This window comes from Crassostrea angulata, chromosome 10 (assembly GCF_025612915.1).
Source record: "Crassostrea angulata isolate pt1a10 chromosome 10, ASM2561291v2, whole genome shotgun sequence".
NCBI lineage: Eukaryota > Metazoa > Mollusca > Bivalvia > Ostreida > Ostreidae > Magallana > Magallana angulata.
The window spans coordinates 40,497,607-40,510,162 of NC_069120.1; the positions used below are offsets into that span (position 1 = coordinate 40,497,607).

A 12,556-nucleotide genomic window follows, 5' to 3' on the forward strand; every position below is an offset into this window, starting at 1 on the left:
ATAATCGAAAGTGGGGAGGGACACATGTATATATGAAACATCACTGTGCACCATATCTAAAGCAGCTGGTTGGCAGTCAAAATAATAGTCAGCCTGTTATAACGTTACAAAAAAAAGTTTACAGGTATATATAAAGGTGCAAAAAAATTATTTTTTCTATAGCTACATTCAAATTATAAACATATGTGTTTCCCTTGATTCATTCACTTCTGAAAAACTACTGTAAGCGATATGTATCCTACATATTATTTTCATTTATGACAATTGATAAGGTCAGTATAATTGAAGATCACATTGAGATCCCTTCATACATCAAATGGGAGTTGTTATGCGAAAAGAATTCATCATCCTTTCCATGATAAATTCAGATATATAGATTTTTGCAGCTGCATGTGTACAATTCATTGTTAAATTTCAGAAACATTTTATGAATGATTCTAGATTTATTTCCATTCAGGATCATTAATTACCATAAGCATTTCATTTGTTCACTTGTTCGTTTGTGTATTTCATAATTTTATTAAACTTTCATATTTTCTATGCAAACTTAAAAAACCCAAAACTGTAATGGCTATAAATGTCAAATTTGTCAGGCAAACATCAAAAGCTCTACGAAGAAAGCCTCATATCATATCGATATTGCATATGTTGAATGGTACTGTACTACAAAGAACATTTATAATGGTATACACATCTTGCTCTTTTTTAACATAAGCTGGAAGCATGTACTGACATCCCCTACTTTCTTTAAAATTTTTAGGAGCTAATGAGAAAATAAAGCAGAAATGTATAAGCCTGCTTACCTTCTTCATATGCCTGAGGGGCACTTGCAGGAGAATCACTGACAGACTCTGTCTCCTAAATGAACAACAAAGAAAATGATTAAAAATTGAACTTATTCAAAATGTTGGTTTTTAAAAAACAGTTGAAACAAATAGACCTTGTAGCATGTCTTAAACCCTCTGAAACAATTCAAACTCATGCTGAAGATTTCACTATTATGATAAATTGTGGTTTTCAAACACAGAAGATTTCCAACCAAGGGAAAGAACTGTAGTCAAGGGGAACTAACTTGTACATTTCAGTCTGCAAATTCATTCATTTTTTCAAGATTTGATTTATAAAAAAATTCAACCTTTTATCCATATAAAAGTATATATTGATAAAAAAAAAATAAAACTGATTAAGTAAAGTGTCAGCTAGTAAACAAGACTAAGTCCACTCTAAAAGCAGGGATAACTGGTAAGTAAACTTTTATAAAAGTGAATCACATTTTGCACCAACTATTATTCATTTCTATCTAAAGTCTCACCTCAGAATCTGAAAGCTGGAAGTTTAAGCAAACATAAGTTTGGCAGAAAATAGACAACAAAGATTATGGGTCTACAGAAAGAAATCTAAACACCTACACTTATCATTTCCTTTCGTTACAAAGATAAAAAAAAAAAAATTTAAATATGTATATATGATAAAAAAAACTAACGCAGTTCTAAAATTTGAAATTGTTATTCTAAGACAGACTAACTACAGGAAAAATAACAAGTAACTAAAGAAATAGTACATATATTAATGAAAGTAGCATCCATCTGAAAGAATTACCTTCTGGACTTCTTGTTCGTCGAACTGAACATCCAGTGACATGTTACGCTTCATTGAGTCCTGCGTTGCTCCTATCTCCTCGGCAAATGTGTCGAAACCTGCAAAAATATTTCATCATGAAATTTAGTTATAAATAAAATACAAAGAAACTATAGACAAACAAAACTATATCAGAAAATGTTTGGCAATTTTCGTCAATTTCTTTCTCATAAGTGGATTTTAAATCTGACAATAGTACTCAAAATACTGGTACAATATAACTTGCATATCACTTAACATCCACTAAAAAGATCATTTGGCATAACTGAGAAATCTTAAAATTGATCAACTTATATTTCAGCCCTATGTGTTTAACTCTGTCATCTCTGTCACATCCCATTGCTGACAATGACTATTTCAATTGACTGACCTTTGACCTAACTATATCAGACAGATTTTGTTCAAGTTTTGTTTAACATACTAATTAGAATATTATTTATGATAATCAGATAATTCAAATTAAAAGCCACATGTTTATTTACCTGACTGATCCATAGCTACTTTAGCTGCTGCCATTTCCACTTGATCTTGGATGACTTCTACATTGTACATACACTTCTGTACAACATCTTCTCTCTTTATGCTTTTCAATGCTCTTTCTAGCTCATTGCCTGCAAAATTAAATGCATTTAATGTTTTACCATAATACATGGCCATCACAATACAGTTTTTCAAAGATATATAGTATCTAACAGCCATTAAGAATGAATGAGTTTATTATGATAACAATAAAATTTTTGATTTGAATACATTCATGTGTGACCTTTTGAATACACTGACCTTTGAATTTTTTACCTTTGTACACACTAACCTATAACATTTGAGTTCAGTTATTGTAACACTTGAATTCATAAGGATGTAACTTTTGTAAACAAAAATGTTAAATTTAAGATCTGTGTACAATTGAGTGTCTTGGAGCTTTTTGATACAATGACCTTTGTAAATAAAACCCTTGACCTTTCCACTCACTGACCTGTGGCTTGGTCTCCTTTCTTCTCCTTCCACAAGGAGAGCATGGCCAGGGCTTGATCATTGACGGTCCTGTAGTCACTGTTGATCTTGTGTATCTCATCTCCAGATATATCAAGCTGTGTGGCAAGTATTACCCAGTCTCCCTTCAATGTATCCGCAACTTCCGAAAGATTGATCTTAGCTTTGCTAATGGTATCCTCTACGACTGTTTTGATAGATAAAGAAAACTTAAAGCAATTTCCGTTAATATCATAATTAGATAGAGAGGTGTCAAGAATGATGACTGATACAGTATAATGTAAAATGTATTACAGACAATGTTTATAAATTTACGCATGGTGACATACATTAAAGAAGATGGCCTTCAAATTAATGACTTACCGATACCATGTTCTCTAAGTAGGGAAGATCGTTTTTTGAGTTCTAATGCTGCCTCTGGATCCATTTCCATGGAGGATGACTAAAGGAGGATAAAACAATGAATAACAGTAAGATTCTTAAAAAATTTACCAAACCAGCTCCAAATATTAGTGCACATCAAATGCACCTCATGTCGTTAGTATCTCAAATTTTATCTCTGCAGAATAGATGTAAATCAAAGTAAATGAGAGTCTTACAGTAGACATGTCTGGTAGGCTGATGTTGAGGTTACAGATGGGAGTCTGGGGCAGCTCGCCACGGACAACTTTAGGTTCCTTCATGAATGCCACTCGAGCGGCAGGCTCCTGGTCTCGGTCTCGAATCTTGACCAGGCACGGGAGTCGGTTCTCTCGAAAAGCTTTAAAGCTGATGTAGAGCTGGTCGCCAGATTTTGTTATTGGTATGAGATTGCCAGCCATTTCTACATACTGCGGTCTTCCTTCAAGCACCTGTAATGTAGATTAGTTGACATAAGAAACCTGTGCTTTTCTCATTTCTTTTCAGAATTTCTTGCTCTAAGATAGTTCAAGGCAAAGTAATGCTTTATCAAAGATGAATCCCTTACCAAGAGTGTGTGTCAAACTTCTTGTTAAAAATATTTGCAAACAAATAATAACCAATACACCCTATCAATGTAAGTTTTCTTACCTCTACATCTCGACTTCTAGCCACCTCCCTGAAATTTTCCTGCTTCTCGAGGGTTTTGTCAATGCGGTCGTCTGTCATACAGAACATGCGGAGTTTTCCCTCTTCTTCTCCAGTGCGCTTAGCAAACACTACGAAACGTGCCATGTACGGAACAATAATAGCCTCGCGGTAGAGCTCAGTAGCAAATCGGCAAGCATCAGCAACATTCTGGCAGTCCATCAACATGAATCTACAAACAAAGCAAAAAATATTTAGACATGAATAAAAAAGATACAATTGCATTCATAACAGGTAAGTAGAAATTGTTTGACTTTTACATTGGAACCAGTTTAATTCAAATCCTCACTAATCCGGAAACCTTCATAAATTGAATCTATTGTTGATTATTCCAAGATGAACTTTGACCCTGTCCACTCACCTTCCAGACACATTAGTATTGAAGGAGACACAGTCGTCTATGAAGGTCAGCTGGGTCTGATCAGTCAAGTCATCCCAAAGGGCGGGGTTTGTTCCCTCTGAAAGTACAATCACCAGAAATGAACACAGTGAATACAGAACTTCATATATATAAGGATATACTGTGGAGAGAAAATGGTTTTCTTTTTTTCTACATCTATCCTATCTAGCTGTGTTACTTGTACAGCAAAATGTATGGTTTCTAAATCTTTCAACTCAAGATTACTGTAGGTCTAGTTTGTTAATTGATATTTGCATATGAATTCAGTTTCACATCACAGCTATAAGCTAATTTGTATATTCTAAAGTATTTGAAAAAAGGTAGAAGATTAAAAAGGGGAGATAACCTAGGTGTCAGTCACTACACTACACACAAACAAATTACATGTGCACAGCTGTTTCACTGGAGTGCAAGACAGTATCGAGTTAGATATGTGCATCTGATTCAATCAAATCTCACAGAGATCAGACAGTCTCTTAACTTGTTTTGGAAGCCAGTAAAAAAAGAAACAAGAAACAAATTTGACACCTAACTCAATTCCTTCTACTTATAAATTAACACATACTAGATGGAATCAAACTATATCCTGGTTACTAGTTTTCCTTCTAAAGAGCAAATTAACTGAACTCTATCATACCCAGATATTGACACCCAATCTTCCTCTTGAAAAGTCTATTAACATTACACATAATTATACAGATCGAGCCTTGGATTCCCTCCCTTCAATTGAAAACTACGCCATCAAGATAATGTACAGTTATATAAATTAACATATTTTTTTTTTCTTTTTTCAGAGGTTTCAGAGGAAACAACAATAATTTAGCACTGGCATTATAATGATCGGTGAGTCAAGATTTGATAATACATCAACAACAGTCAGTTTTAACATTAATTAATCAAGTACATGGAACAACTTATTGGATTGTATTCCTAATTAATCCAAATCTTTAAACACATTAGTTTATCAATGGGAAAGAACTGTTTACAGTCCAGTGATAAAAGAATATGAGAAGTAGACCTACAGAGTCGATAACTCCCACAATGCAACAAAACCTCTACGTCTACACACTTATAAACAAGTGATCTACTCATGGAAATCAAACATGTGAAGAGATTTGGGTATTTATACTGTATGAGTAAATGTGTTTATTCAATTTTAAGCCAAACAATAGATCATAGCTAGGTTTTTTAATTCTTGAAATTTTGTGAATGTATATAAGTGTTTATTCACCAACAGAACACTAGTTTTGTGTTAATGCTTCCAATGATCTAAGTACCAGTTTCTAAACTTGTACAGTAATTCTATACAATATTTCAAAGGATTTTGTAAATATATATAATTCACATTAAAACATGGAACATTTTCACAGTACTTGTATATACCATTTCAAACACCTCTTAAAGATATCAAAGAAAACCATGAATAAATTTCAGGTTCAAGAATTATTATACTAGTTATCAAAATGCAGTTTCGTTTCTCTTTGAATAATGACAAGGGCAGATAACTCCAGATAAATCTGGTACTAAGAGCAAGATGGAAAGCACATCATGTGTTTAAAAAAAGAATTTCCACCAGAAAGTGCATTTGTTTTATTTTTGAAAGACATGCTTTAAACACGACAGAAAGTTTTCTTTCATTAGAGGTTGCTACATATAGTCCATTACTTGCAGATTTCTCCTTTCTTTCCTTATTTAATGCAGCTTATGAGTATTAAAAACACATTCTTAGACATTGATAGAATAATCATGCTCATTCATGTACTATACATTCACAATTCAAACTATAATTATTTCTTGGTCTCTGCACAAAATATAAATTTTCAATGTCTTATCAATTTCACATAAGCTAAGGCTACAGATTTACAACATTATATATATATCCCATTAATAGTAAATGCAATGTTGACAGTTCTTCACAATCTGCAATTATTCATATCAAACTGAAAAAGCATCTGCCCACTGATAAAGAAAATGTTATTGAGCAAAGCATTCCAGATATAGCTTTCATGAGGTGAAAGCTAATGTGCTCACAACAAAGAAATGAAATGCTGTGGAATCATCAAAAATCATGGTGCCTCTATTTTTGTAGCATTTGTGTGTATAATCCCTCATCTGTCTATTTATTTATCAATGTCATTTGAACCCAAGTTTTTATACATTGTGCATTCCTGTAAGATGTACAAGCAAACCTACAAAAATGAACCAACTCAGAAAAGTGGAAAAGCCACGAAAATTGATCCCCACAAATTTTAAAGATTCCACAGTATGCATTCAAACTAAACATAAAATAATATGACTTGCATGGCAAGATAAACAAAATTATGAATAATGCATCTGAAAAAAGTAAGTTTTAAAGATGATTCTTGTAATTGGGTTGGGCTTTTAAATGGTCCATAACCAGGGGGTGTATTCAAGGTAGATAGTGCCAATGATGAAGAAAATTTGATTAAAGCTTCTCATCAAAAAAAGAATAAAAAAATGAATAATATGGGTCAAAGTTTCATGAATAAGGAATAGTACGACATAATTGATTAAAGTGTACAATTTTCATACCATGGCAAGGTATTTTTTGGCAAATAAAATAGAAGTGCTACTATAAAAAGGCACATGGCAACAGTATGCATTGAGATTTACCTCGCAGGGCATTGTTGGAAGCTAGAGAGTTCGTAAGCAGAAAGAAAGACAAAGGTCAGGCGAATGAACATCTTACATTGTACAGAAATACGACAAAGGTAGTCTATGCCTTATCAACAGTGAGACTTAAGCTTTTTAAAGTTTTTTTAAAAATAGGCTTATATTCTTTACAACCATTGCATATAGAATTTATGAGGAAATGCAAAATGGTGTCACTCCTGTGGTAAAGCAATTGTAGTAATGTAAATTTTTCCCCTCAAGAAATACCATGAAAAGCAGGCAAATAATTATACGTCATGCAGGGATTTGATAATACAAGTAAATACTTTGGGAAAACAATAATCCTATGTAACACATTATCATTTTGCAAAGATCTACCAAGTTTTTCTCTGGAATATTTAGTCTTTGCCAACACTACAAATTCTAATTGGTTAAATCTGGAATACAAAAAATTGCGTTACACCATCTGTATTTCAGAATGCACTTACCAGCTATGCTGTACATGACCCGAAGAGTGGGAGCCTCCTTTTCATACTGGTTGATCATGCCTTTCTGGGCCGCCTTGGGAACCGGGATGGTCACTGTGATGGCAGTGTGGAACCGCCGGCGTCGTGGTTCCAAGGTCACGATGGGACTGACTGCCACACGGTTTCCGAGCAGCTTGGATACCAGGTCTGGGGAAATTGGCTGAGCCTATTTTTTGACAGGATAAGAACATTAGTTCTTTTCAAATTTGCTATATACCATTTAGACCTGTCAACACGTGATTTCGCTAACTTCTAAACTTCAAAATGTTTTCAAAAATTGAATAAGACTTTCTTTGAATTTCAGGAGCAGCATAGTTTTATAGAGCTGGATGATAGTGATTTTGAAAAAAATAAAGCACGTTTTAGGGGTGTGTTCGGTTGGTTTTCTTTCTGTAAGTTTTCTGGCAGCTTATGAAGTCCACATGAATACACAATATAAATACACCATGTACCACTACACTAAAGCAGAGTCAGTTGGGTGTGCTACATTCAGGGTTAGAAAATATCGGTTTGCCAAAACACTAGCCTGGCCTGCCCGGTCGGCTATGGAAAAGAAACACTGAAGATTTGACAAATTAGCAAACTAACCCATGTTATTTTGTTGTCAGTGTGTACTCTAAGATCTTGGTGTGATAATTCACTGTTATCTTTATTACTACATTGCAATTCAAATAACAAAATATAAATGGAAACTGGTATTTGTTGACCTAGCTTATATAAAGCACCTATTCTTTCCCAACTTTGAAATTCAAACAACAATCTGAGATAAGAAAATTCAATTGTTATTTTGATATCCCCATTCTATCATCCTCATCAGCTGGTTATGTTGGGGGAAAGGACAGATCACTAACCTGCAGGCCGACTTTGATGCTCTTGTTGACAGCACCCTTAGGGAATACTGCCTGGACCTGGGGTACCACTGTGGAGCTCAGGATCAGACCCTCCTCTCCAACCATCTGTTTCTCCTCCCTCACCTTGGTCACCAGAGCAAAGTAGCGGGGGAAGTCGTCCGTCAGGATACGAGTCACTCTCTTGCCAGCCAGCTCATCTTCGTAATCCAAGTCTATAAGAAAAACAGGCAAGAGTAATAATTAAAAGCTGACCACATCCAGACAAATTTGGGCCAAATGTGAGGCCAGCCCAGGCCAATGAGGCCAGGCCAGGTTTTAGATTATACCATATTTTTAAGTACCGGTATGTTTGAAATAGATTATATTAAACATATTTGTATTATAGTGCCATTCCATATATTCCGTTATATTCTGTTACTCTAGCGTTAATATATCATAATCTGTTTTAAAGACAGAAAAATTATCATTTTACTAACTTTTCATAACATGTGTGTGCATGCAGGTTTTAGTTGTTATTTCATTAATGTACGTTATGATACATGTAATAAAATCACAGTAAATTTTTTTTTTCAAGTTAAATGGTCAATATATTTCTCTATAATCTGCAAGGGCTATAATGCCAATAGGTGACTCTTTGATATTATGAATTCCATCCCTCATGATGGATTTTACGGTGATTGAATGTCCATTGTGTTTACCTTCCATGCTTTCACTCAGGGCTTTTTGCACTGCATCGTCTGAGGCTACAATACTGTGCTCCTCCCATTTGTCACCATTGTTACTGCGCATGATCTTTATTTCACGTTCCTTGCCGCGAAGAGAGGCAAAGTGTGGTATTTCAATGACAATTCGTCTAAAAAAAATACAAATTTCAAAATTCAACATCAACACAATACTATTAATTCTTTTCATTGCAGTTCTCTGCAAGCTTGTACAGTTTCCTTGAAAGGGAAAACATGTTATATGTTTTTGAAAAAGACTGAAAAAAGAAATATTGTATTGGGTGTTTGGATAAAACTCCTTCTAATCAATACTTCACATGTTCAATTAAAAAAAAAAGATATTGTATAAAGTGTTTGAGAAACGCTTTCTGGTTAAAATTTATGTTCAATTTTCAATGCACATTTCAATTATGCATTGACAACCCCACCAATCAAGATTTTTATTCATAAATAACATCTAGTTTTTGTCCTTCAACACACTTTCACAGTCTCTACATCAATCAGTATATATGTCTGTAACAGTAATTGAGCATCATTCATCAATTCCCTGGATTATCAGACGGATTCATCAATATCAGAATACAATCCAGATGTGGGACCCAAACACAGAATTCCTCTCATAGCTTGCATCACTGCCAACTGTTCAATCATTACCCAAACACCATTTTCCCCCATCTCACAACCAGTTGCAGACTATGAAATTGCTCATTCCACCCTTTATCTAGTTATTATGTAATCGTTATTGATCAGTTCACACAAACTCTGTCCAGTTTTCAGAATCCAGACATATTCATCTCCACCCAAATTCTAAATATGGTTGTTAATCTAACATTGATCTCATACAATCACTTATATGCAACTATTTGCAGACATTGAAAAACTTTTCATTTTCAATTAAAATAGTATTATATTTTTGTCAATCCATTCGAATCCTTATGATTAGGTCAGGGTGCAGGTCAGGGGTGGGGGGTGGGAATTTATGGGGACAGGAGTGGGAAAAGGGGCAGGGGTGAGTTAGTGCCAAAAAAGAACCACCACAGTACAATTCCCTCACCCTACCCTACTCCTCCATACAAAATACTCATCAATCTATGTTCAGCTTGACAGCCACTTCAAAACTTGACGAGGTTAGAGTGACCCAAAAAATCACCTAAGTCCGATATCACACCTAGGTGTTAATAAATGGTTTGAGTCCGTTAAAATCTAAGTCCCATGGATGACTATGAAACTAATGCCCTCTCAAGTTTCCTTACTTTCAATATTTTCTTCTCCCTAACATGACTTTCTTCAAACATTGTACTTTTAATTCTTAAACACAGCAAAGCTCTATTCTCTTGTCAAAATTTTCAAGATTTTGAACAAATCATTTATGACATGAACTTGGCAGGGCTGATTTGCACAGAAAACTTCAGGAAATGTGCAGCATTACTCATTTCCTTCTTATACAGAGGTTTCTAGAGTACAAACCCTTATTCTAGTTCTAATACTATCCAGATTGTGTACAACCAGTCATACTCTGATAATATTAGATAACCCATGTTGATCTTACATGTAGGGGCATAATTTCCAGCAAAGCTGTTTCTCATATTAACAAATTCCAAAGATTATAACGGGTCTAATTTTGACTTCAATATAAACATACATTCTCACACCAATGCTTAACTTCAAGTGATTACATTCCAGTATGTATATGAGATTGAGTTTCAGAACTTTTTCAAAGTGGGAGGATATTAGAATAAAAAGGTTTCAAATGTAAGAAGGTCTCTATTTCCTATTTCCTTTCCTAATAATGACCACCTATCAAACATTTTCTCCCCCAAAACAACTGATCTTTCAAAAGATTACAGCTTCAAATTATTTACAGATTCTTATCCCATGCCTTTAATTGAAGCTAATTTCATATATATCACAATTTTATTGCTTGGCACCTTGGGCTATGTTTATACCCTTCAAAGACCCACCACCTATATGATCAGACCAAGCCGTAATAAGGACTTGTACAAAAGTTCTAACCCTTCCAAAGTGAACTTTGACATCAAAGGTACACAATTTACATACAATATGGCCTATGCCCATTCCTGACAAAATAAGCCATTTATCAAGCCTCCATACAGCAAGAGACTCACAAGACGCAATATTGAATTCACAGACATGCTTATACTAATTTGTTATTGATGACTTTACTTGAACTTGGTTTCACCCATACTTCAAGCTGTGGGTGCCATATACAAATGTGTGAGCCTCAACAATCATATTATACCAGTTGCATTTGTACCATTTTGTGTGCATGTGTTTGCATGATGACATGCAAGCCTAATGTTCATATATATAATATAATTTATCCCACTAGTGAAATAACATTTATGATTATTTCATACTGCAGATATAAAACAAGACTGGTATTATGTTGTTGACAGAAATTAATGAATGTCATTCTGTGGTTATTTATCTCTTTTTAACCTTATAGAAAGTTGGGGGGGGGGAGTTTCCCAATTAAACAGCTAATTAATTCAAACAAGTTTAACACAGCAGGCTTACAAACTGCAAATTTCATTAACAAGTTTATTAATATTTTTCCTCTTTTTTTTTTGGGGGGGGGGGGGGGGGGGGGGAGTGAAGCCAGTTGTTCCTTGATAAGCTATGAAAAACAATGAGGGAAGGACATAGATTAAAATTTGAAAATCTTATAGATTCAACTGAAGAAAAATAAAGTGTAAATTTTCTTACCCCAAAAACTTTGTAGCCACGGGTCCCATCTCAATGATGCGGGCGGCCAAAGCCTCTCCCTCTCCAATGGGGATGGGGTGGATGAGCTTGTCCTTCTTGATGAGCCTGCATGTCACCCGGGTGGGCATAGAGGCCCGGTTTGGGGGGATGATGATCCTGATCCCAGAGTGGCGTCGGCCCCGCATGGCCCCACCCCTGGCATCCACCATGAAGCTGATGAGGAAGCTGTGGGTTGTAAGGGTCATGATTGTTATAGAGTCGTAGAATAAGTTTCCTTAAACTGCAGTTGTTTATAAATGATACTGTTCAAGGCTATATCGGGCGTTTTTAAATCCCTTGTGCTGAAACACTGCTCATTGAAAAACAGATCCCCGCATAGACAATTCTCCGAAAGAAAAATAACAAACTTTTTTGTTAACCACTTGTTGCTTTTTATGTTTTTCTTCAATTATGAGCATGGTAATCCACAACAAAACATAGAGCCCTTTGAGCGAGGCAGCCTAGTCTGCAGAGCATAGACACACAAAACCTTCTCCCCTTGAATAACACTGACAGAAAAATCAATACAACTTTTTCAATCCTCCATCATTCCAAATTCCATCCAAGATGGCAGAGGCAGTAGTAGCTAGCTATCTTCTGCTAGCTAAGCATGTGTGTGTGTGTGTCTGTGGCCTAACCCAGCACCCCTGTCTGCATGCAAAGCTTGTGTTACACAGAGCTGATAACGATCTCCTCAAGTGTCTAAAACATGGGGTGTTTTAACTTAATGAATTCCACACTCAATTACTCCAGGCCTGAATCACACAAGATCTGTACTGACCACAAGACACACTGGACATAGACACCCCCCTTGAACTATCTACACAAGATTAAAGATGCCTTGTAATTATCCCAAATTTAAATATTTATCTCCTATATACACACAATGTAGCAGCACATAGGGGAATTCCTCTACAACAC

The 12,556-nt window shown here is 35.1% G+C and overlaps 1 protein-coding gene across 41 annotated transcripts in view; it reads right to left on the reverse strand.

The window, feature by feature from the left end:
• Nucleotides 1-12,556, reverse strand: part of LOC128165370 (ankyrin-2-like) — a 102,595-nt gene that overhangs the window by 36,639 nt on the left and 53,400 nt on the right. For 33 of the 41 annotated variants that reach the window (XM_052829813.1, XM_052829837.1, XM_052829836.1 and 30 more), the window contains 14 exons: nucleotides 11,597-11,821; nucleotides 8,846-9,000; nucleotides 8,148-8,359; nucleotides 7,258-7,462; nucleotides 6,770-6,790; nucleotides 4,097-4,193; nucleotides 3,679-3,907; nucleotides 3,228-3,479; nucleotides 2,992-3,070; nucleotides 2,612-2,815; nucleotides 2,121-2,249; nucleotides 1,600-1,697; nucleotides 1,313-1,327; nucleotides 804-858 (listed from right to left, as the gene is read on the reverse strand). In XM_052829813.1, the coding sequence (XP_052685773.1) occupies nucleotides 804-858; nucleotides 1,313-1,327; nucleotides 1,600-1,697; nucleotides 2,121-2,249; nucleotides 2,612-2,815; nucleotides 2,992-3,070; nucleotides 3,228-3,479; nucleotides 3,679-3,907; nucleotides 4,097-4,193; nucleotides 6,770-6,790; nucleotides 7,258-7,462; nucleotides 8,148-8,359; nucleotides 8,846-9,000; nucleotides 11,597-11,821 (1,976 nt within the window). The remainder of the gene's footprint in view (nucleotides 1-803; nucleotides 859-1,312; nucleotides 1,328-1,599; nucleotides 1,698-2,120; nucleotides 2,250-2,611; nucleotides 2,816-2,991; nucleotides 3,071-3,227; nucleotides 3,480-3,678; nucleotides 3,908-4,096; nucleotides 4,194-6,769; nucleotides 6,791-7,257; nucleotides 7,463-8,147; nucleotides 8,360-8,845; nucleotides 9,001-11,596; nucleotides 11,822-12,556) is intronic. The other 8 variants (XM_052829833.1, XM_052829829.1, XM_052829825.1 and 5 more) reach the window with 3 other exon arrangements.